Raw genomic sequence first — 26145 nt, 5'->3', positions numbered from 1 at the left:
GCTTCATGGATGATTATCACAAAATGTTATGTCTAAAGTAATGCAAACATATCTTTAGATTGTTAAAAAAAATCTTTCTAAGAGCTTTATTTTTTCTGCAAAATAAATCATATTTTGTTTTTAACAAGGATTCACATCTTTGTACATTCCTTAAGTATTTTTTCCTGTGCATGAGAGAGCAGGACAGATTGGGGTATGGTGTGGGATGTGTCTGGCACCTTATAGCATGTGATTGAGCAGAGGGAGGAAGGGAGGGAAGAGAGGAACTGCAGAGCTAAGATATCCTCTGGGGAACATGATAGTCAGACCAGGAAAGCAAAGTGCTACACTGCAGGAATGCACGAGGGACAGACAGAGATAATGAGGAGAGGCAGTTTCACTGTGTGACACTTCACAGGTTACTGACTCAAACTCACCCAATCCTTTTGGGTAAGTCATGGATGATACAGAGTGCTTCAGCTCCAAGACTGCTTGAGGGATAGAACTGTGAGATTCCACAGAGGATAAATGAAGGCAGACTCAGAGTGACCAAAAAAAAAAAAAGCTGAATCTTTCTCTGCAACCTTGACATTGGTTACTCTTCAGCTCTCAAAATAACTTTCCAGTTGCAAAAGTGAGATGTTACCATCACAGCAGACAGCAGTGTTACAGACTGAGAAATGAGTGTTTTGTCTCCTGGCTTTACAGGGAAACCTTGATTTATCATGGAAATTTTGACATCACTGTGAGAGATCTCTTACAAAGGAAATTTAATAAAAGAATTAGAAATACCTTAAAAGGAAGATGACAAATGAAAGAGAAGATCTTCCTCCTCTCTGATAATTGTGGAATTAACAAGATTGAAAAATGGTTGAAACTTTCTGTGACAGCTTCTGGATCCATGGAAGCTTCACATATCTTCTTAATGTCTGATTGCTTCCACAATGGCACTCCAGAGCATTAAACAAAACAAACAAACAAAAAAAACCCCACCTTTTTTTTTTAAACTTAGAAGTGGGTTTTCTGTTGTTTGGCTAATTCTTAATGTAATAACCCTGGTAAAATTAAACTGAAGAAAGAAAACAGAAATTGTTTGGAGGCAGTTTCCCTTAGGCCTACACCACCCAAAAAGGAAGAAACAAAAGACAAGTTTTAATGCCACTATCTACTACAATATCGTCAATTAATTGTTAACCCTAAAGAAATGCTATTTTTCCACAATAACTTCCTTTATTGAAGCTTCACAAACTTAAACTATACATGATTTATGGTTCTTTAAAGCTATAATGAGGAATTACTGTTTATGTAAAACAGCCTTTCTTATAAATTTTCAAGGGATATTTTACACTAAACTTCTGTGTACTAAAGCAAAACTAATTAGTTCTTCAAAACAGAGGACTGAGTTTCACTTTCATGGCAAATTAGATTTTGTTTTGTTACTAAGAGCATGTGGATTAACTTTCTTAATACTAATTTCCTTTTTTATCACAATAATAACATAATTATAACAATTATTTGAATGTAATCTTTAGATTTCTCTTTGACTTCTTTATGGCTATTAATAGCAACAGCATCTTTTTATCAAAATTTGTCTGTAAAGCTATATGTGAATTTATTTCACATTGACTGCACCTAAACCTTCAAAATGTAACTACATACATGGACAAGCAGAAGAAGAGCTATTGACCAGCTACCCTACTCTCTTCTAAACCTCATTAATTTCCCCCCACAAACATGGTTACCCTATAGATTACAATGGCTCTATTTATTATCAAAGGACTGAGCTGACAATCCAGAGAGTTTTAAAATTACAGAAAACATCAATCTACACCAGCACTCAGAGCTTTTGCTTTGCATTTTTTAACAAGTAATTCTAAAATAGCAACTCTTAAAGGTATTTAATTTTGAATCATCCCTGATCATTGTCTTTTAGACTGGCTGAAGACTTTTCAAGGTCAAGTTTTTGAAAAATTTTGGGCTAATTCTGGTTTGGTACAGCAGAACTGGAGGTGCCTGAACCTGTCCAGAAGGGTAGTATGTTGGGGTGATTTCAATTTTGTAGTTAGGTTTCTAAATTCTGAGTCCAGCTTTAAGCATTTAAGTCCTTTCTCTAGGGGAAGATGAGAAGACTGTCAGCTACATTTAGATGCCTTCTCCCCATTTACTGGCTGTTTAGTTCCTCTCAGAGAGTGTCCAACTTTCATTCTTTTTTCTCTGTGTATGCTGAGTTAGTTGTCTGTGCATCCCTGACATAATCTGTGATGACTGTGGAATATTATACTTTGATCCGATTTTACCTTAAGCCATGTTACCACAAGAGTCAGAATTATTCCATTAAAACACTGCTAATTAAAACAGTCTGCTCTGTCAGACACAAAACTTTCACTGCCTGTATATTACCTTAGGTTTTTTTAGCCATACTTAGGATTGATATCTGTGATCCTTTTGTTTGTCTTTTACCTGATGAACCTTACAGCAGTACCCAACCTTACGGTAGCTACGAATAGCCAAATCAGGATAACCAGAGATATTATTAAAGAGCATTTCTCTAGACCTTATGTTTAAAATAATTTGGAAATAAAATTATTTCCTGCTCAGCATCTTAAAATAATGCTTACTATTTATGCATGGACTGATGGTATTAGACGATTAGGCTGAAATCTCTAAGATTACCATGATAGATTGAGGGTTGAATATCCTCTAAATTAATCAGAATTTTCCTTTCAGCAATAATGTAGATAAATCTTTAATTAAACGCAATGGAATTAGTTCTACCTGCTGCAGCTCTTTGTCCTGGGGTGGCTGAGTGGCAGGACCATCAGTGTAGACAATGGAAGGAGCACCAGTTGTTACAGCAAGAGCTTTGCTTTACACCCTTAACCTGGGAATGGACTGTGGGAGAGGATGGCATCCATTTTCTCACTCAGAAAAATGCCCAAAGGATCTGATCCGGGTTGTAACAGGAGCTGTGGAACCCAGCAGACACTGCTCGACAACCTCGCATGGCCGGTGCATCACAAAAAACAGTATCTAGAAGGTGAAAACACTATTCCTATGCAGTGAAAATTTGAGGCACTTCTTGTGCCTCACTTCCCACTTCATTTCTCCTCCTTGAATGACCTGAGGTTTTCCCTGGTATTTCCTGTTTATGTCCCTCACACATCCCTTAGGGGAACACACTGGCTGATTACCTACCTGAGGATGAGCTTACATCCATCCCTCCCTCTCCTTCTAAAATCTTGCCTGAGTTACTGTGATATTCCGGCCCTCTTCTGATTGACAAGACCCACTTGGCAAAAATATATTATTTGGGGCTTTACTTCAAAAGTGCCAAGAGTTGCTGAAGAATTTTACGCTCTAAATTCTTTTGGGAAGCATCTCTTTTTTAAAAGTAATGTTTGTAAAAACTGTATCTCAACCCTAGCCTCTCTAAATTATTTTTAAAATGCTGGTAAACAAAACTACCACATATGCTGTTCTTAGGTCATTAAAAAAATCCAAAAAAACCACCAAAAACAACAAAAAAAACCAAAACAGTTTGTGCATTTAAATTCATAAAACATTCCAGCTGTCTCTCCAAATGAAAAAGACAGTCCTGAAATCTTCAGCCTAGAGCATGTGAATACCACTGAGATTCAGTTGAGGTTATTGTTAACATACATATTCTAAATTATTTAAATTGCTTCTGCTAAAGGTTACCAGTCAGAAAAGAATATCAATTCCGTTTAACTAGTTTAAACCAAAGACCAGCAAAAATTCAGATCCTACACTTCAGAATTATTTTAATTCAGCTTCTTGGCAACAAAGGAGAAAAAGTATAGGAAGAGTTTACTCAAATATATATCTTTCTATACTACATGATGATGGAGAATATTTGGAGATGGATAGAGTTGTTTCACAGGTAGGATTTTACCTGCCACATGGATGGTTCATTTATAATTTATAAACCCAAAAGACAGGGCTTTATTTTAATTTAATTTGGTTAACTAATACAGGCAGATCAAATCAGCAAAACAGCTCTTTAAACATGTCCTTACTCCTACCTGAAATAATAGTATCTGAAAGAAAAATAAGAGACATTAGTCTGACAAGCCATGCTTCAACAGAAGATCTTTCTTTGATATAGTTAAAGCATTCATGGAATATCAGAAAGAGAAACAAGATAACTTTCCAATACTGAATGTGTTCCCTTTACAATGAGACCTCTTTCCAGAGGACAAAGATGTAGAAATAACTTTAAGAATGTTTTATCCAATGACCAGCATGTAATTATATCTGCTGTATGTAAAGAGAATTAACCCCTGGTCTGCAGTTTAAAAAGATGAATTTCTTGGAGAAGTCACTTATAAGAAAACAAATGAGGAAAAGAGTCTGTAACAGTGAATGATTTTACCAGATTCAAAAGTGCAGTTGTGCAGTTAGAGAGAGTATTGTTTTTTTTTAAACACAGCCTCAATGAAGAGAAATACAAGACAGATAATCTAGCAAAAACTTTTCTTTTGCCCATCGTTTTAAGTCTGTGACAAAGGAAGTATCAATGACAAACATATGAGAAATTAACACTGAGAAATTTTAGAATAACAATGCAGAACAGACAGAAATATTCAACTAATATTTCTTCATAATGTGGTCCCATCCCAGTCGTGAATGCCATATGTTTTTGCCTAAAATAATATGGAAATAATTTTTAGTACATGAGTCATTTAAAAAGAGATTATTACTGGTCTGCCTGAACAATTAATGTTGCTAGTCAAGAAATTCTAGGATGTTAAGGATGTAAAACATGGATAAAGCCAAGGTTACATTTGGACAACACAAAAAATACAACCTTGATTTTATAATTCTATCTGTGCTGGAATCACTAACAGGTAAAACAAATGGTACGTGATGTAATCAATACCAAAAATGATTGTGTAATTAGTGACAATGAGCATGTCAAACTGAGCAGCTTTCTGGGAGAAATCGTTGGATATGATTGATGAAGATGACTGCACTGACATACGCTTCTGTAAAACGACAGCCATCCCGCAGTATATCAGCCTAATTAAGTGACTGGCATTGTACAAAATCAGTGCAACACACAATAATTAATTGTGAAACGGGTAAATGGTGGATCTACAAATGCTATTTCAAACAGCTAACCACCATCCCTTGCGTAAAGCCTGAGGAATTTGTAGAGTTCTCTTGTTTCTCAGAAGTGAGTTTTGCCCGACGTGTGGCTGGTGCCAGGACTCCCAGCCCAGCCCGGGCCGGCGCACAGCTCTGCAGTGCCCAGCTGGCTGGTGCCGCTCCAGTTGTTCAGATCCCTGCTGGGAGCTGGCACAGGCTGTTTGCTGAGCTGGGCATATGCAGCAGCGTTAGCACCAGTTCCCTTGGCCTGGTGGGGCATCTTGAGAGCAGAGTGCCTTTCTGATGAGAAGTGGAGTGAGCTGTAAACGCACCCTTGACACCGCTGCCGTGGGGGATTGAGCCCCGCATTTGAGAAAATGCTGTCCTCCGCTGCTGCATAAATTTATGAGGGATCTGAAGAAATATTTAACAACATTAATGGTAAAATTTTCAGATGACATGAAATGCATAAAGCACTAAATAATGCAAAGAAAAAACAGTTTTTCTGTGGGGAAATTGACATCCTTTAGTGAGCCAGGATCATTTGAACGTGCTTTTTGAGACAGCTGAATGCAAGGTCATTCAGCAGGAACAAAGAATGTAGGTCATGTTTAGAAGACTGGAGACTGTGTCCTGGAAAGCAGTGACTCTGAAAAGGAATTAGGGGTCACAGTGGTTAGCCAACTAAAGAGAAGCTCCCAGAAAAATGTTCCAAGGCATTTGGTACAGCCTTCAAGATACAGGAGTGTTGGGTGGTGACATAACTGTATCTGATTCTACATTGACAAAGGTGCTCAAAAATTACAAATGTTCAGAAAAGATGAAACTGTTGGAAGACTCTTAGATCTGAAAAACTTGATCAACAGAGATGAGAAGTCAAAGTTACTTACTTTATCCAAAGTGAAATGACTGTACTGTGGTTTATAAAGATGCATTTACCGGGGTCTTAGAAATACACAACATTTCAAAGTCTGTCCAACAAGTAAAGATAATTTTCTATCAGGAAAACAGTATACTTTGCTAACAGCATTATTCTGTAGCTGTTGAAATGTTTTATTCAGGTTTTGTTTCTATTTGGAATTGCATTGTTTTAATTCAAATGGAGAACAAGCACAAGAAAAAAGGTAAAGCATATTTTAAAGTGCTTTAATAATAAAAGCATGGTAAGAATGCTTGACAAATAGACTACACTATTGTGTTGTGTCTTTATGTTAGACATAAAACTTCAAATGAACTAAACAACATATTTTAAAAGATACTTTCCTACTGGGCTAATACTCTTGCCTTAATTTGTACTGTATGCTTTTATTTTGACCTTTTTTGATATAGTCAGAGTGAAGGTCTTTCTTGAACATCTGTGAAATATTTTGAACACTTAGGCAAGATGTTAATAATACATGTCAGAGAGATGTAAACACCAATGGGAGAAATAAATTATGTACGTGAATACAGGGAACTATAGCTAAAGTAATGAGTTGAAACATAAGAAACTTCCATTAACCTGATCATCAGAAAAAAATATCCTTATCATTGGAGGAATTCAACTTTAAAGGGATGTTTCCTTTGGGGAGCAGAAGCCCCAAGACATTTAAATGAGACATTTAAAATGAACTGAAAGAAATAGCACTGAAGAATGTTAAAGAACACTCCTTTTTCAGGACCACAGTGGTATTTTCCATCTCTAATCTTTGTGATTGCCTATTTTTTTTCTTATCATTTAAGACTGTCATAAATATTTTATTTGATTGTTGACCTACAAAAGAAGTGGTTTAAAGAATAAAGTTTTGTTGTAAGACTACCAGAATTCTTTCAATATTAGTTTCCATTCTCTCCCCGAATATACCAGTTACCAATATCACTGGTATCTGTTTTGTCTAAGCACAGACCAGGACATTTTCAAACCCAACAGACTAAAAAGCTGGTGAAAAACTCAATGTGGACATGCTCATTTTTTAGGAACTTACACCTGAAAAATAAGTCTTTATGGTAAAGTGACTCTGCACCTCATTGTCCATTGGGGAAGAGTTAAGTGCCTTAGAACAAGATCCACAAAAACTAAGCTAAGTGGTAAGAGTGTGCTGAGGACACAATTGTACATTGAATTCTGACTCTTTTTGATGGTCAGGTATTTTAATACAGTTACTCCTTTGAGCAGAGGTTTTTCTGAAGGTTTTAGGTGCTCATTTCTCTTTCAAATCTAGGGGAAAATGTGTAGCCAGAAGACTCCTGTTTGCTCTGTTCTTTAGTGATTAAAAAACTCCTCCAGGATGATGAAGACAAGGCAACAATTAATTTTTCTTCTTTAGGGAATCTCCTGTCTCCTGAGAACCTACATGTGGACTTCTCTAGGGGAAAAGAAAAGAAAGGAAGTGCTTCATCCCCTTCTTTTGAACCTCTTACATTTTTTGTAGATGGAAAGCTTGGTTTGCCTCCAGAGAGATTAAACAGGAGCCTCTATTCTGACTAAAGGTCTGTCAAAGGGAGCAGGGCACCCTGGGCCCAAGTCCCTGCTCCACTGATTGTCTCTGGATTTATTGATATAAAACACATAAATTGTCTGTAATACAAACACACAAAGCCATCTTTTGTCCTTCTCAAATGAGTGCCGTAACCATGAGGTTACAGACTAATTCCCTCTCTCTGATCTAATGCATATTTAATTCTTCCAGAGTGGAGCAGCTCCAACAGAAGGGACAGACTGTGTTTTCTTCCCTTCCATGTCCCCCTGGACCACAGGCTGTTTACCTGACAAGCAGAAGAGGGCTAAAGTCTTTGTTGCACAAAGGGGAGCAAAACAGCTTCTTCACCTCGAGAAGGGTCTCACCACTGACATTTTTACATTAAAGTGAAGAATAACAAGCCTATAAGGAGAAAGCATCAAGTATGGCTGAATTTTTGTGTGGAGGTTGATTTAGCAAACATGCTCCAAGACCTCATGGGCTCAGGGGTTGCACAACTCAGATGAAGCCTGAGATGCCTTTGGCAATACATGTTCTGAGAAATTTCATCCTAAGAACTGTAGCATCTATGGAAGTTAGTCACCTCCAAGGCCAGCTGTAACTAAGCGAGCGGTACGAATAAGCACGGCTCCTGCTTTTAATACCTAAATACCACATCAATCCCACCTTCAGCACCCAAATCGTGTCATGGGGCTTTGGGGACTAGGTGGGATTTCAGTGCTCCGCGCTCAGGCGAACCTCCTGGAAATGCCAACATACCCATTTGCTAAAATTACTTCCCGAGGCGTTTTTAGGACTCGGGCCAGATGCCCCTCTCGCCGGGAACGTATCTGCCCCAGGCACAGGCAGCTCCGGATCGGGCACGTCTCACCGCCCGGGGCTGCCCGTGGCGGAGGGAGGCGCCGGGCGGGCAGCGACCCGCGGTGCGGCCGGGATGTGCCCCGGGGAGAGCACATCCCGACATCCCGGGGATAGCGCCCGACGGTCCCGGCAGGACGGCTGGCACCCGGCGCGGGGCGGGCAGGGCGCGCTGCCCGGAGCTGCTCCGGCGGCAGCATTCCCGCAGCGCCGATGGAAGAGCGGACCCGCAACGGGAGGGAGAGAGGGGGAGACAGCGGCGGCGGCGCCGCCCTCTGGAGAGCGCCTGGGAGAGGCTGGTGTGAAGAGCCGCATTTCAATGAGGGCCGGGCTAATGCAAATCACTGCAACCGGCAGCAGCAGAAGAAAGGCGAAGCAGCTGCAGCCCGGGCTCCCCAGCAGCGCGCTACAGCCAGGGGAGGCGTAACAAAGGCAGCAGAGCCGCTTTCTGCGGCAACTACTGCGCCTACAGCCGGGTGGTCGCGGGGGGAGGGCGGGAGCCGCCGCTCTTTGGCCGCTTCCCATTCCGAGCCGCCGCCTTCCCTCCGCGCCCGGCCGGCAGGTCTGAGTGAGGAGGTGCGCGCCAGGCTGCGGAGAACAGGTAAGCGCCGGGGCCGGGGCCGGGCCGCCCTGCCTTGCCCTGCGCGGGGGCTGCGGCGTGCGGGGCCGCCGGGGCGCGGTCGCGGCGCGGAGCGATGCACCTGTGCCCATTGTGCGGGGCGGCGGCCTCCGCCGGGCGGCTCCGCGGGTGCGGGGCGAGCGCCGGGCTGCGGGAGCGCGGTCCGGCCCCGGGGAGCGGGCGCGGCGCTGCCCCGGGCGCCCCGCGGCTCGGGCACCCTGCGGGTCGCGCCGCGCAGCCCGCGGGGGCTGAGGCGTCCGGTGCCACCTCCGGAGGAATGGGCGTGTTTCGCACACGGTTCCCCTACCCTCGTAGAATAAACCCCATCTTTTCGTGGACCCGCTGCCGCATGTATCCGTGTTCCCCCACCAAACCCGCCGCCCTCCGCCGGTGACTAGTGGTCATCCGGCTGCTTAGTGGCCGTATGGTCTGCGCTGGGTCCCAGTCACATCGTCACATCGCGGCGTGGTGTGGGGTTTTTTTTTTTTTTTTTTTTTTTTTTTTTTTTTTTTTTTTTTAAATCAGCGTTCGTGGTTTTTTTTTTTTCATGGAAATGCTCACCCACACCTGTATTATAAATAATTCTTTAACAGATGTTAGGGTGTGAAGTGTTGGCATGGTGGTTTTTCAGGGGCGTGTCTGCTCATTTTTCCGTATCTGCCTGTATAAGACTATACATTTATACACACAAACGGAAACATCAGATCAAATTGTTTAGGATTTCTTTGTCTGCTCTGACCTTGTGGTTTAGACACGCTTTTCTCTACGTACCAGGACTATAGAGCTAAAGGGGAGCTCTATTTCGATTTTGAGGATGTAGTTGGGAATTACAGACAGTATTGATAAAAGCATAAACGTGGAAGAAAGGACAGTGAGTCGCACTTCTTCTTGCCCCTCATCCAAAATTAATAAAGCTGAAAGAGAATATCTTCATCTAAACTTTTTTTTTTTTTTTGAAGGGGGGTGTATTAGAGATGGTTTAAGCAAAGATAACAGCAGACCTAAGAAAAATCCATTTTTCTTGGCATGGGAATTGCTTCAGAGATACAGTTTCTGAATTGTGCATTCTGGGATTGTTTAAATCTGAATAACAGGTTCTCACTGGAATTGGATGGGAATTAAAATAGCTGACAATTTTTTTTTTTAACATGGAAGCAGTGATGATGTGTTCTCAATCCTAAAATGTGGCCCCTAAGCTGTCTTTTGCATTTAACCTATAGAGTGAAATGCCATAGCAAATGTTCTTGTTCGTTTCACTGAAATGGGATGTAATGTCCGTGGGAAAAGCAGAGATAAGTCTATTTTTTTACATATATAAGAAAACACATACACTGTACTATGTGTAGGTACTTCTGAAGAATTTACAAGTATAAATCCTGCATTTGTACGTAAGCATATGATCCTGTGTCAGTGTAACAAAGTCAGTTGTGAGCTGTAACCAAAGTAGGGTAAATAATTTCCACTGGGGCCCCTCATTTGCCTTAGGTGCTTGTGCTGGTCCAGCGCATGGACTGCTCTGAGAAGTTGCTGAGCACATCACCTGCAGCTTTGCAGCATCAGGGTGCAGCTGTATAATCATTGGTTTAATACAAACTTCTGCAAGTCAAAGAGCATCTGTAAGTTTCCTTCTATTTCCTCCCACTGTTCTACAGCTGGTTTGAATACATCTTTTTTCTTAGTGGTCACATCATTATGAGTGGTTGAAACAAAGCTAGTGCTTGCTGGTTTTTGTCTTTTTATTGGAAATCAATGAGAGAGGCCACTTTTAAATTAGGTCTATATATCTGTGCTATAAATAAACTTTCAGTGCTTTACTATTCTGCAGACAACTGCAAATCTAGGTGGCTCCTAAATTAAAATGAATATGTTTCAAACCTAATGATCTTTTGATTTTTCTATTTTTTTGTATTTTTGTGTCTTCTGTTTGTGAAGATTAATGTGCACTTTGTATTATTTAGTCTTGTGTTGGTTGTCAAAGAGTAACAGAAGTATTTGCCTCCTTGATTTTATTTCAGAACATGTGAACTTCTGTTTACGTAAAGTGTAATTAACAACTGGGATTGTTTTGGTCAGGGCTGATGGGTGTTTCTCACAGTCAAACATGGGAGACACCAACTGCTTATTTGCTCAATGGCACTGATTTTATCACTCCTTTGGTGATGGCAAAAGAAGCTGTTTGCCTTAATAAATTTGAATATTAGGCTTAGGATATTAATAATTTGTCTTGCAAGACATAGAGCCCTGAAGTAGCTTGCTCATTGAAAAGCATTGTCTCCTAATATAATTTTTCTTTAATTTTGTGCCATTTGAGCCCTTGTGTTGGTTCAGAGCATGTAAAACATTTGTGCAAAGACAACTGAAATAATTTATTACAAAGCTTAGGCTGTGAGAAAACCAATGTCTGGAATATGCAGGTAGTTTTTAACATTGGGATTGACCCACTATGTGTGATAGTTCTGATTCTCATTGCCAACCTGCCAGATCTATTCCTCTGAAAATTTCTTAATTGCTTAGTTGTTGGCAACTGGCAGCCCTTCTGAAACAACACCTCTTGAGATTGCAACCAAGAGTTTAGTGGGGGCAAACAGTCAAGAAGGTAGATGAGACTCAAATAGCACCTGAATATAACATGAGAAAAAGTAGAGAGCTGATGCATTTATTCCTTTTTTCCAGTAGGTCACCTTGGTCACCTCATTTTCCAAGATACTGAATTTGAACAAACACTTCTCAGTGTTTGCTTATTGTTAGCATTTGGGTTCATGAGTGACGTTATAGGATGTCTAACTTAAATGTAGTTCTTGAGGCATGGCAAGAGGCTTATGTGTGAAATGACCATGTGACTGTAGCACGATTTTATTAAAACTTTTTTTCTCACCGTAGGAAGTAGTCCTCTCTAAGAGTGATGGATAGAACAGGAAGTCTTAAATTGAGCTCCCTTAAAATTTCTGAGTTTCTTAAGCTTTTTTTCTTCTCTTGTACATTCCTTAGGTTGAACTTCAAGATGTCCCTTGGGAGAGATATGGAGCTGGAGCATTTTGATGAGCGTGATAAAGCTCAGCGGTATGGCAGAGGGTCCCGGGTGAATGGTTTACCCAGCCCTACCCACAGTGCCCACTGCAGCTTTTACCGAACCCGTACTCTACAGACCCTGAGTTCTGAGAAGAAAGCCAAGAAAGTTCGTTTCTATCGTAATGGAGACCGGTATTTCAAAGGGATTGTATATGCCATCTCCCCTGACCGCTTTAGGTCCTTCGAGGCTCTCCTGGCTGACCTGACCCGAACTCTGTCCGACAATGTGAACCTGCCCCAGGGAGTGAGAACAATCTACACAATTGATGGCTCCAAGAAGATTTCCTCCTTGGACCAGCTAGTAGAAGGTGAGCAGTAAGATCTGGAGGTGTAAAGTTAGGTTTGAGTCGTCCTTTGTCTAATCTTTTAGGTCTTTCAAAAAGAGGTGATGGTATTCTTATTGATAAAGGAAGGATTTTCAATGGTCTGACTAGAATTGTGGATATCTTAAGTGATGTCTTGAAATATTGTTGCCTTACTACTTTTTTCCTTCTTGTTGAACGTGTCTAACATTTTCCTTTCAATGTAGTGTTGATAGTCCTGTATCCTAAATATTGCATCTAATCCTTCTTTTCATAAAGATGCAAGGTCAAACCAATGAGAGTTTAGTCTGTTAAACTTCAACAGCTCTTTGGTGCTAATGAAACCTATGTGAAGTTCAGTTCAGATGTTTTTGGTTTTTTAAGTCTCTGAAGTCTAATGAAGAGCTCTACCTCTTCTCTACAGGTAAATATGTCTTAAGTAAAATACTAGCCTCTCATTGCATGGTGTAATTGTTGGCAACCTGTTAGAAGAGTAATATTGTAGCCATGATTCAGCTGGGGTAGATTGTAAACTTTTTTCCTCTGTAGCCTATCCCTTCTCCCCAGTCATAGAATTGTTAAGGTTGAAAATGACCTCTAACATCGAGTCCAACCATTAACCCAGAACTGCTAAAGCCACCACTGAATTGTGTCCCTAAGTGCCACATCTACACATCTTAAAAACCTACAGGGGTGGCTTGTTCCAGTGCTTGACAGCCCTTTCCCTGAAGAAATTTTTTCTGATACATAATCTAATCCTGCTCTGGCTCTACTTGAGGCCTTTCCTCTTGTCTTATTGCTTGTTACTTGTGAGGAGAGGACCAACACCCACCTTGCTACAACCTCCTTTCAGGTAGCTGTAGAGATCTTAGGATGTCTGTAAATAAGGCTCATGTACCTGCAGTATAAATCATTGCCAGTGGTTTGGTCAGAGCTCACAATTCTTGGTCGCTGTCAAATGTCAGACATGGCAGTCATTAATTTTCCCATTGAGAACAAATTTATCACTTCTTCAGTGATAGTTCTGTTGCCAAAAGAAGCTGTCAGCAATCAATTAATCAATTTGAATGTTAAACTTAAAAAATTAATAGTACTTTTCACAAGTTTTACAAATAGCTAAAGTAGCTTTTCCAACATGAAGTGCTTCTGCACTGCAGTGGGTTTCTGGTGTAAAACATCAGAATGTGCAGAGTATGAAGGTATTGACTATCACGTGGCCATAAATGAGAGTGTTTCTTACTTGTGAAGTTTAAATGCAGGTACTTGATTGTGTTCCAAGAAAATAAAGGTGGAACAATTAATTCATTTTTGCTTCGATCCTACCCCTTGCCCCAGTGTGCCATGGACAAACCAGTAAAGAATGGATAGATAACTGTAAATTGGCTGTCTGGTGGCTGTAACAGAGATTGTAATTTCTCTGTGATTTTCATTTTTAGCACCAGGTGAGAGAATTTTCAGTAATAGGATGTAATGAGAGGATCAGAAGAAGGTGAATATGGAGAGAGAAGAATAAAAGGGTAACGGCAAATGTGGCACCTGAAAGAGGAGCACAGCTTTCCATAGCAGGTGTTCAGTTGCCATTGGGTTGTCTCCTTTTTGTGTCATAGCAGAGGAAAGCTTTTTAAGTATGGACAACCTGATATTCTTGATAATTTTCCTTGTGTAAAAAGGAAAGTCGGAGGCAACATGAAGATGCTCCAGAAAGAAAATTGAAGGGGCGGGATTGTCTGTCTAAAGTAACAGGTTTGGGGGTTAGGACCAGTGAAATGGAAAGGGAACTGGTCTGAGGAGCAATGTTATCAATTTTAGGGCACAGTTAAAACTATATTTGTCAGGACAGTATTTAATTGCCAGAGAAAATCAATTTCTGGGAGGAAAGACCAATATTAATCAACGTCTCTTTAAAAGCAGTCTTTGTGCATTTCTTTATTTGATTGGTATGCTCAACAAAAAGCAAGTTTCATTGATGTTAATGTTGATTTGCACAGTCCTTTTGCAGCCAGTCAGAACCAGTTTTGAAAATAAAGAACTGAATTCAAAAATAAATCCAGCAACCTGTAAGATTGGTTTATTTTGGTATCCTGTGAAGAATAATACCAGCTATTAATCAGTCAGTCAAAATGAATGACAGTGCAAGAGCCTAGGTTTATTTTAAAGAAGGCATTTGGGATTTTTTTTTGTCCTGTGGGACTTTATTCCTTACCCTTTCAATGAATACTTCTTCCCTTCCTGGTATAGTTCAAGGAGGACAGTCTTGTTTTCTTGTCCCACTAGGACTGTGGGATTTACAGAAGTCAGTCTTTGTGTGGAAAAAGAGAGCTACATCCTCATTCTGTCTGAAAAGGGGCTTCTGTTTATTTGTTTAAAACTGCAGGGTGGGTTGTTTCACTCACAGAACTTCACAGTGGAGCACGGGTTCATATACTATTAGCTCAATGATGGTTTTTGCATAAGCCCTTTCCACTCTTTACTATACAAATTTATTAGAGTTTGGCTCGTGTGGTACAGCATTAATTAGCTTGAAGCTGTGCTTTGTGTTTAAATAGCTGGAAAATCACTTGATTTTTGCCTCTTGCCAAATGACATTTGTGCTCCAACTACTGAAATATGAAGCATTGCTTTCTTCATGGTGAGACTATTCCCTTCCTGTGTGAATTCGCTAATTAATTTATTGAGACTGTTATGAATTTATGTGATTGGAGGGACATTGATTTGGTGATTGCAACGTAAAGCAAATATATAAAGCCTTGATTTTTAGAATTGGTTTTCGCCTTTATGCCTGTGAGGAAGTTCCTGTACTCTTACCTTCTCATGTCTTCACATAAAGACAGAGAGGCTCTTGAGGGAAATGAGGCAGCAGCCACTATCTTTCATCCCAGAGCTAAATACACAGAACTGCATGAAACGTAGTCCCAAAGGAAAAAGATTGTAAAAGAGCTGTTTTGCTTCAGTTATATTTAGTTTCATTCTGCATACAGTTCAGAGCTGGCATGGCTGTGTGCTGATGTTGTAGATTATTTTGAGATGCATGGACACTTTTCTCTTTATTTGGAAGTAATGACATCCCTGGGCATGGGGGTTTTGTGGGTTTTTGGTTTGATTGATTTTATTTTTTTTGTTTTTGTCCCCCGCCCCCTGTCTTTTTGTTTGGTTTTTTTGTTGTTGTTGTTTTTCTCAAGACTTATGCATGTGAGATTTGTTGGAATTTGATAACAAGAGGTATGTACTGTTGTAAAAAGTTTAACATGGTCTGTTACTTCTGTCACCCTACATGAAGGAAATAATGCAACAGATTCAAGTTCCTTCTTTTTGTCAGCCCTGATGTTAAGACCCTCCTATGTTTAAAGAATGGGATCTGAATGTGATGGGACTTTATTTCCTAGGCATGACATGCAATCAAAGCATGTAGAAACAATAAAAATGAAGTTGCTCTTGAAGGCTAAGTTTTTCAGCTGTAAAGGAAGTTTCAGGAAAGAACTTTGCTTCTCCAAAACTGTGTCAACCTTAGAGCAACCAGCCTTAAAGGTGGAGATGTCTTAATCCCAAAATAAACAATGAACATTGGAAAGTAACTCTGAAACAAAGAATATTTAGAGTTTTTACTCCTGGGGTCCTGCTATGTGGAACAAAGACCACAGAATCAGTCTGTAGCCAGAATTGCATCTCTTTCTCATTACTTTTATTGTAATATTACCTCAGAGTCTTGGGTATGAATCAGAATTGACTGTTTTAGATTTCTACAATACCTGCCACAAAGTTAACCCTGCAGCTGAGAGCTGGCAGTCAAAACCAGCTGAAAGCCCCAGACCACAAGGCTGAGAGCATACTGGGAAACAATTTTGTCACATGTCAATATTGGGTGCACTGCCAAACGATTCTAAAGACTTCTGTCTGTGTCTGCATGTTTTGTGCAGGCATAATGGCAAAAACAGTTTTAAGGAATAATCTCAAAAAGAAAAATGAATGCCTCTCAGGGATTACCTCAGAACCATAAACCTTGTTGAAGGAGCAGTTTGAAAGGATGCAGATATGCCAGCTTTAAAATCCAGTAATAGCTGTAGCCAGCTAATAACTCTTGGGAGATGTGAACCTTGCTGCAGGGCAGAGGAAATGCTGGGTCACATGAGGACTCGGGGAGGCTCTCATGATGGAGGCAGGCAGTTTGTGCTCAGAGCAGCAGAGAAGCTGCCTGCCAGTGCAGGGTTCAAAAGGCAGTGTCTCCTTGCTGAAGTGATGGGCTGCAAGTGTTCCTGACTTGTTTTGTATATGGTCTTGCTGCTCCTACTGTCACCTAATTTCGTGTATCTCAGTTTCTCCCTCTCCTTCCCAGTATTCCTGCTGCCTTCTTGACTCTGCCAACCACTCAGGTGTTGTTGGTGAGGAGCCAAGCCAGGCCAGACTGTAGGAATTGATTGATATGGTCTCTTATGCTCTCTAGAGCTAACGGCTTCTTTCTTCTAGATCATGCCTACCTCAGTAGCTGGGAATTGATGGGCTGGAAAGATCTTATGCATGTGTAATGTGCTATCAAAATAATAATAGTAAAGTATCTGTTTAAATGTTTGTAGAGCTGAATCTATGTGGACATTTGTTTGTAGGATTAAATTTACACTGGATATTTACCATGGACTTGATCCAGGGCTATCAAATTTGGGGAAACTTGGACTGAATCCTGTGGCAGAAATGGCTGCAATCCTTATATTGTTTAATAAACAAACAGCTGAATGATCCTGTTGCATAAAATAGTAGAGGGTTGTTCTGGCACTGTTTATTTTATTATTTTGTTCATCCATTAGCCTGTTGATCATCTTTTGTCTTGCTTAACAGCTTCTTGGAAGTCCATGTGGTTTCTTCTTCTAGGTGCTTTACATTATTTTTGGTGGGCTTTTTTTTAAGTGTGTACAGTGTCTATCTTACTTGTAACAAGATTGCAGAAATTTGAGGAGACAGAGGAAGAGGAAGTATGTTTGAGGAAAAAAAAAGCTTTTTAGTCTGAACTGAGAAGAAAGTAAGTTTGTGAAAGAAGTCCTTTCCAAGGTCAGAGGAGATCTGATTTGAAGTTTCTGGTGCATCTGATTGCGAGGTGGACATGTGTAGGTCAGATTTACTTCCTGTAGATGCTCCATCTCTTTTGCACTGCTGCATTTTTTTTTCAGACCCTTCAGGAAGACAAGGTAGCAGCTATGTAGTTAAAGTAGGTTACTGTTCTATTAACTAACACATTTGGGAGCTATCAAGTATCAGTAATTTATTTGATTCAGGTCATCTTCCTTTTGCAATCTGCTCTGTGTAGTGAGGTGCAGTCAAAATTTTTTGTCCTTTTTGCTGAGAGATTGAGGTTCTGTCCTTTTTGCTGAGAGATTGAGGTTTGCCTTTTTGTATGTATAAAACCAAAGAGTAGAAGTGAAGACAGGCACGTATGCTTAGGCATGGAGTGCTGGGGGTGTTAGTCCTTTCCCGATCCTCTTAACATATTTCTTGCCATATCTGTTGGGGAAATGGACCCCAATAAATCACTGCTAATTAATAAATTAACTTTGCATTCCTACTCCATACTGTACTCCAAGGAATCAACACTATTTTCCATAAATTGGCAAATCCTGACCTCCACAAAGAGGGGTTGATGTTCCCTCTCTGTGTGTGATTCAAACAGGTTCTCTCTTCCTTCTCTAGGGTTTCCACCTTAGATACCTGGCTTCCTCATGAAGCCATTTTAGGCCAAGTCACCTTAAGCACAGAAAAAAACCCACAAAAATGGCTTTTAAGAGATGATGTCTTGGTCATTCTTATAGGGAGAATATCAGCGAGCTGAAGAAAACAAACTGCTAATACCAATGTGGAAAGCAGGGAGACACTTGCATAGGAAAGCTCCAGTACTTATGTGCAGTGATTCAATATCTCCTTAGCAACCACTTTGTACACACAGATATTATTTCTACAAATATTTAATAAGTGGAGCAAGCCTTGAAATTCTGTCATGACCTGTAAGAACTATCCTCCAGTGCTGCATGTCGCTGATAGGTCAGTTGCATTGAATTTTGACAGATGTGCAACTGCAGGTAGTAGGTTTTTTTTGTTTTTTTTTTTTGTTTTTTTTTTTTGTTTTTTTTTTGCTGTTGTTTTTTAAGCATAAACAATGTTTTGGGATCTGCCCTTCTACATGATTAGCTTTATGATTTATTTCTCCATGTTAAGATTTATTTTATTGTTCCACGTGGCCTTTCCCAGAAGTGTTGAGCATTTATTCAAATTAAATTGAAGGGTTACTGGTTTGAAACTGACCAACAAGTGCCGTGCATCTTTTTTGAAAGGTTCCAGTGGTATGTGTTTCATTTGCACTGTTGCTGTGAAGAGGCTCTCAGGAAAGGGATACTTTCTAAGGTGCAGTAATCAATTTTTTCCTAGATGCCAGATCTCCCAAAGCAACTAGGTGTTCCCCTTTTCCGGATGGCTATTGATACAGTAATCAAGAGTCAAAATTCCATTAGTGACAGATGTCTGCACTGTGAAACACTTGCTCCCCTCTCCTGGGGAGCTGCAATCAAATTGTCTCTGTTAAATAGGGTGTGTTGTCTGTGCCCTTTGTTTAATCCAGTTTCTTCAAAGAATCCCTCTCAACACTTGTTCTGTTAGGAATCTAGAGTCTGGAGATAGTTAGTTACTTTCTTCTTCCAGCTGCCAGTTACTCAAAGCTGCTGATGAAGAAGCAATAGCTAAAGCAGGAGATGGATTTACTGGACTTTTAAGTCATGGCCCTTGTGAAATCTTTTTACAGTCTTCTCTGCTGGAGGTACTGGTGAAAAGTAAGGGAATGAAAAATCTAGGTGAAGACCTTTTGTTCTTTTATTTGAGATTCCTCTGTGTACAAACACCAGAGGTGCTAAATGTTTTTATTCTTACAGGCCTGACCCTTAGGACCGGCATGCATTCAGTCCCTAACTAACATCTAAAATAGTTTTAAATAACAACTTAATGGGAGGAGTGTCTGTATTTCTGTTAACCTATATAAAATAGTTCTTACTAAAGAGATTTCATCTTTCAAGGCCTTGGATGCTCTACCTCCAAGGTATTCCGTAGATAAATGTGAGCCTCTTGAAGGGAAAAAAATTATCTTGGTTTAAATATTTTAGTGATATGGTACCACTGGAAATGAGGAAAAGGCAAAAGTGCTTATGTTCAATCTCAAACCTTCAGTGATTCTATTGGTCCTTTTTAAATGATCATTAATATAAATTTAGTTTTGTAATGAAGAGCTGATGTGCAGTTAAATGCTACAAGGAATCCATCTGACCTTTAAATGTAGCTGATATTAAAAATCATGTGGAACACTGTCCTTTCAAGAAGGCGAACCAAAGGAGTTCTTCATAGATTAAATGTAAATCTTCTGAGTACACTGTGTATCGACATTTATTTATGAGCCTACCCTTTGAGAAGTGAGTTTTAATTTGAAGACTTGATTTTAAAGAAATGTTATTTTCTGCAGCTGAAGTGAACAATTTCCCTAAAAGGACTAAACCTGAAAATCCAGATTTATATCTCCCCTCCAAAAAAATAAAATAAGAGGTTGCTGGTGGATTTTACATCTTACAGCAAACACAAGTGTAGATAAGAATAAATTTTGCTTAAAAATTTTTAAGAGAGACTTCTGCAAATTATTTTATAGAGCAGATATTTATTGTATTGAGAGCAGTCTTAATCATAGTAGGATTTTTTTTTTCCTTAAAACTTACTAATTTTGTGGATGGGGTTCGGTGGGTGCATTCTGACCTGGCAGTAACTGAATAGCTAATACTAGAACAATTGGACAGGGACATGGATAAAATAGAACCTGCACTGTTTGACCACTCATTACTGTAGCTGAGCCCTTCTAGTCTGATGTTTCCAAAACTATCTTATGTATATGCAGTGGCTAAAAGGAAGATCCTTCCTTTATCCAAGCCTCAAGTCCCAGTGTTCCCTGCCTCCATTTTTAAATGTGGTGACTCTGTGTATCTTGTCTGCATTCCTTGTGTGCTGTAATATCTCTGGAATTGGGTCAGGTGCCTTGAAACCCAAAAATTTCTGTTCAGAAATAAATTTATAATACTTACTTTTCTTTTAGTGATTGAACTGTGAGTCCTCTTTCCTTAGGGGTAGGGGTCATTAGGAATGTCTTTGTTTCTTACATGTTTTTTGACATAGGAGGTGCATCACTGAGTTTTGTTCTGGTTTTGTTACCCTGGGCTAAATTTCTGACATGAAGGCCTCTGTACTATTAGCATACAGTGAACTCTTGAACCCAGAAGAAGTAAAACATCTCAGATGTCTCTGTGGTATTGTTCAGGATAGGATCTCGCATTATTTGTGATTTAACTAGGCTACCAGAAGGTGTGGTCTTGCTGGATCTAGTATTGGTTTCTTTGAGTTTTTTTGGTTTTTTCTGTTTAGCTTGTTTGTTTGTTTTTCCTCAGACAGAGAAGGAACTGGATCAGGTTGATGTTGCAAAATTAATAGTGTCTTTACTATGTTCAGTCAGATCGCTGAGCTGATCCAGCTCATCCAGTGCTACTACCAGCACAGCTACAGTCAAGCTCCAGTGAGAGTTTGGGAGCACCCAAGCAGGTGCCCCTTACACAGCAGCCTTCAGCTGGACTGGATTCAGGTGCTAATCTACATGGTGCTGGGTTTTCTGGCTGATTTCTAGTTCCCCAGAAGTTGTGTGGGTGTGGTATTTGCAAAAATATTTTACTGTAGATAATGCTCCAACAGAAAGAGGAACTAATAGCCACTATTTTTCTTTTAAGTATGGTAAATTTGTTGTGATGAGAAGTCTGTAATTGCTACTCTTTGTCTTCATTTCCCCACATATTATAAATTAAGTCAGTAAATAATACAGGGAGGTTTCTTGTCTCTACATATCTTCGGTTTATGATGCCTAAAGCTTTAAAAAATCAAATGTTAACAAATTGCCATGACACTTTCATCCACTTTCTTATAAAACATTATTTGTAGCCTATTTTTTTTGGTAATGTTTCATAATATTTGCTCTGAAGTATTTGGGGCCTGATGTTTTCTTAGGAATGGGCCACTTAAGCATGAAGGCTGGAGGAGTACTGTGATAATGTGCTGGGGCTGGGCTGCTGGAGAAATACAAACACTGTTTACTGTGTTTACTGGCAGCAGTGGTCCCCATTGCAAATAGTGTTTTCTGATAAGAAAACTGCCGCTTTCAAGGATTTTTGTAACAGCATTTCTCAAACAGTTAGCTGAAGAGTGATCTTTAAAAGATCACTCATTTTCTAGTCAGTACCATCTGCGAAGGGAAGAGATCAATATTTATGTGCTGTAGATCAAGAATGATAAGAATAATATTTAATAATTTGAGAATGATTTGATTTTGTATTTTCCTGCATTTTTCTTTTTTTTTTTCTTCCCTCTCCAATCTGACTTGCTGGACTTTTGCTTTTGTTTCCACAGGGGAAAGTTATGTATGTGGTTCCATAGAACCCTTCAAGAAACTGGAGTACACAAAGAATGTAAACCCAAACTGGTCAGTGAATGTTAAGACAACTTCTACTTCTCGTTCAGTGCCATCTCTTGCCACTGCTAAAGGAGGTGCTCCAGATACAAAAGAGAATAAGGATTTCATTAGGCCTAAACTGGTCACTATCATCAGGAGCGGAGTGAAGCCACGGAAGGCAGTCCGGATTCTGCTCAACAAGAAGACGGCACATTCCTTTGAACAGGTTCTTACTGATATAACCGATGCCATCAAGCTGGATTCAGGGGTGGTTAAACGCTTGTACACGCTAGATGGAAAACAGGTAAGAATTTTCACGATGACCATTCTCAGCATGAAGAATTTTCCAAAAGGAAAAGAATAGGACATTAGCAGAAAAGAGTCCCATTTGCTCTAGAATGTACAGCCAGACCTTCTACTGCTTCTAGTGTACTTAAGATCTGGGAGTAGCTCAGGAACACCATGAAACATCACTTGGCCTTGGTGAAGGTCTCGCCATTTATGATAAATAATAGCTCTAAATCTGTTATGTTGAAAGTGTGATGTGGTTTTGGCTCTGCACGCCGGAAACGTAGGATGAAGGATGTCACTTAAGCTCATTCTGTTAACTTGTTTCAGCTTTTTCTTGCAGCAGTTTTATGAGTCATTGCACTTGGCTTTCCGTAAACTGTAAGAACAAACAGTGAGGACGCATTTCACCATGATAAATGCAGACCTACTGCTTCCAGAGTGACTAAATGATGAATCTTACTGCACCTAAAGTGGACAATGAAGAAGGTGCAAGCTTAGAAAATGAATGAGCTTTTTTCCTTATTGCAGGAATAAAGGTAGGATTATGTGTGTAGCTCACACTTATTGAGGAGTCTCTTGTAGGTTTCATGTGATTTCTTCTGTGAAATACCTTCAAGCAGTGTCTCTTTTTTTGCTGACTTATTAAATTGCAGCAGAGTGAGATTATTGAGAGGCTTCTTATTGAACTTGGGAATAGAGGGACATGAAAAAAAATTACAGAAAAATCCTACTTCTTTTTTTGTCTTTCACTTTATTTGTAATTTTTCTATGGACATGTATTAATTATAGCAAAACGGGAGAAGCTCTTAACCTGCTGAAGGACAAGGCTAATAATTTCAGCGTGACCCGAATTGATGTAGAGCAATGGTGACTCTAGAGAAATAAGGCAGATAGTTGCATTTACAGATGTAACTTATTAAACTGAAGAAGTCTCCCTGAGAAGCTGGAAGCTGCTAGAGACTGTGATATTTCTGCTGTAATACAACTGTGTTTTTACACATTCTAGGTTCAATGATTCACAGATATGCAGCAAACAGTGTTGCTACTGTGAGGTGCTGCCAAATCTGCCTGATACAGGTAAATCAATGCTCAGCAAGATCTGGTGATGTCCTAACATATCTGCAGTTGCTGGGGCTAATGTGCAGGCATAGCTCCAGAAGCAGCTGCAGCAGTACTCTCTGATCTCAGAGAGGGCTGTTTAAAGGACAAGCTGCTTATTCAGAACACTGGTTCAAATCAGGGCCAAGTCTGGCTTGACCAGAAGTCCCTTCTATCTGCTGTTTTGTATCAGTAACCTCTGATACCAGTTACACCCAGTACATTTCTTGGTAACTGTGTACATGCCTGTAATGATCTCCTTATTGTGACTTTATTGGGAACTTTGACCTGGAGGAAAATGTGGATGTGAAATTCTTTTTGCCTGCAGCAAAGGTGAAGTGTGTGTCGGGGGAAACTCTCAACTCCTGCTCTTTCTTACGTTGTCTCATGCTCCAGGGAGCACTAAGACTAGTAAATTTGAGGAAGGAGTTGAGATTTTAAAGCTGCAGAGGTCAGTGGTGGTCTCTGCTGTGACATTGAGAGAAGATCTTGAATGATTATTCCGGTTCCTTCAAAGCCTCTCAGTAAAAAGAGAATGCATATGCTTTGTATTTTATATGTAAATAAACTTGTGGTTAAGTTCTGAAGAAGTGCAGCCTGGAAGGATGCCAGTGTTGTCTTCTGGATAATGTGCTCTGCTTTTATCTTTTTGTATTTAAAACTCCCCTTTAATGATCGTGCTTAGAACAAATAAAAATAACCCAAAACCCTTTACACCTGTTTTGGAACTCTAATTCCTGAAATTACCTAGCATTGTCCTCCTACTGGGGCAGAAGGGATGACCAGATTTTCTTGGCCCTTATGTTGGCATAGTTCAGTTGAATCCTTGGTCAACTCATGAGCTTTGACTTGAGCTTAAATCAGTGGTGTTTTTGTTGCCTACCTTGTAGCCTTAAACCCTTGTGTCCAGAAGCTCTCCCAAGAGACCATCTCCACACTCCTTCATATACACATGGAATTGTGTAGCTCGCTGTCTAACCCTCCTGGGTTAGGGTCAGGGTTTAGAGGAAGGGGTGTGTGTGTCCTGCAGGTGTAACAGAGACTTTGCTTTCTCCATGTACAGAGAAGCTTTGCTGGCAGGAAGGGAAATGAATGACTCTGTGCTCAGCAGGAGCAGCCTGTTGCTCAGCCCTGAGTGGGGAAGTCATTGATTTCCTGTGCTGCTAGGCAATTGCTGCTCCATTTTTCTTTGCCAAAAGCCTGATCTCCCAGATGGTGCTGGGGACACGATGATAGATTTTTTTTTTTTTATTGCTAAATTCAAGCTATGAATTATTACTGGGAGGAAATCCATGGTAAATCTAACATTTTCCCAGTACTATTTGTAGTTGGAAACTTCTACTGTGATTCTTGCTGGATTTTGGAAGGTTCTGGAAAAGCCTGTGTTGAGGGGCTAAATCTAACAAATATATGATTAAATCTTTCATCACTAACTTGAAAAGCAATAAAATCTTAAAGCTCTGAGTCAAGAAAAGTAATTTACTGTAAGGATAAGAGAATAAAGCTCTTCTGGGATCATTCTTTGGGAATATGACTCGGAGACAAGATATTCTGTACTGTCCTCTCTTCTGAGTTATTTTATGAGGCCAACACTGGAATTGCCCTTCCAAAGCAATAAGGAGTCCCCTGTATTGTTAGTGCAGGTGGACAGTGTGGTATGTATATTGTTGTTGGATCCTGTCATTAGATGCCTCAGGTTAATAAAAGAAAGCAACAGGAATAAGAGACTTAACTGGGCATCCAAGTTGGGTGGTTCTCCCATACTGACACTACGCATGGAAAAATAATACTTGTAAATACTTAAATACTTGTCCTCAAATAGCTTTGTTAGTTGTGATGTTTTGTTCTGTATCTCTAAAATACGTTAATAAACATTTTGTTCAGTTAAGAGGAATTTAAATGATGGCCTATAGAATTTGGTGACAATGTAAAGAGCTTGTCATGATGAAAGAGGTAGTACTTAGACAATCAGAATCTCAGGAAAGTTTAATTGCTAGGAGAAAAGCTCTCCTTTGACATCCAGTTGATTCCCCATCCCAAAAATTCCTTCCTGGTTTTGGAAAATTTAGTAAGTTTTGGTGCACATGATGCGTTGTCGGTGTTTCTTAGAACTCCGGGACTTGTTTAAGTAGGTGTCTTGTATTAGCCACTTCAGCTTTTTAATTATGGAATAGCAAAAGAAAGGTGTTGGGGGGGAAACTAAACCAAAAAGAGAAAGTACACTAAACACAAAGAATCACAAGAAAGCAATCCTCAATAAAAGCAAACCCCGGCAAATTTAACCAGTCTGTCTCATTGGGTCATTGGCAGTACAGGGACTAAAACTTGATGTTTTCCAGTATTGGGTGGGTATTGACTTAGGATTTCATGCATTACTTCAGTTTTATTAAATAATAATAAAAAAGTTTCTCTTTACTACAAACAGGGTAACTAGTGGCTTATTTGCATTTCCTTATAGCTTGTCAGAATTTCTATTTTGACTTCAAGGTCTCAGAAGCCTTAGAATATAATTTCATTGGTGCTAAAAAGGGCACAATGTGCAACTGCAATCTGATTATAAAGTACACCAATGGCCTGCATTTAGCATACTTTTGCAGTTTAATTATTAATGCCTCCTCAGAGCTGGATAGGTTTCACACCATGTCTGGAATAGTTTATATATATACTTTTATAAATACACTTAATTTCCACTGGTACAAGGGTCTTTTTACTCTAGAGAAAGAGATAGAATTACTTCCCTGTACCACAGTGATGCATTAGAAGATGGTGGGACTCTCAGAAGTGTTTAATAGTCTTATGAGCACAGGCCAAATTCAGAAGCTTTCCAGGGGGAGATCTTGAGGCGTTTTCCTTGCCAACTTT

The 26145-nt window shown here is 39.9% G+C and overlaps 1 protein-coding gene across 3 annotated transcripts in view; it reads left to right on the top strand.

The window, feature by feature from the left end:
• The first annotated feature begins 8670 nt into the window (after nucleotides 1–8670).
• DCLK1 (doublecortin like kinase 1) overlaps nucleotides 8671–26145 on the top strand; it is a 235180-nt gene continuing 217705 nt past the window's right edge. For all 3 annotated transcript variants that reach the window (XM_038152547.1, XM_038152557.1, XM_038152578.1), the window contains exons 1-3: nucleotides 8671–9006; nucleotides 12013–12401; nucleotides 21852–22198. In XM_038152547.1, the coding sequence (XP_038008475.1) occupies nucleotides 12026–12401; nucleotides 21852–22198 (723 nt within the window). In that variant the 5' untranslated portion in view covers nucleotides 8671–9006; nucleotides 12013–12025. The remainder of the gene's footprint in view (nucleotides 9007–12012; nucleotides 12402–21851; nucleotides 22199–26145) is intronic.

The sequence above is a fragment of the Motacilla alba genome, chromosome 1, assembly GCF_015832195.1.
Source record: "Motacilla alba alba isolate MOTALB_02 chromosome 1, Motacilla_alba_V1.0_pri, whole genome shotgun sequence".
NCBI lineage: Eukaryota > Metazoa > Chordata > Aves > Passeriformes > Motacillidae > Motacilla > Motacilla alba.
The sequence above is the reverse complement of the archived record's forward strand: the minus strand, read 5'-3'. Positions and strand labels throughout refer to the sequence as shown.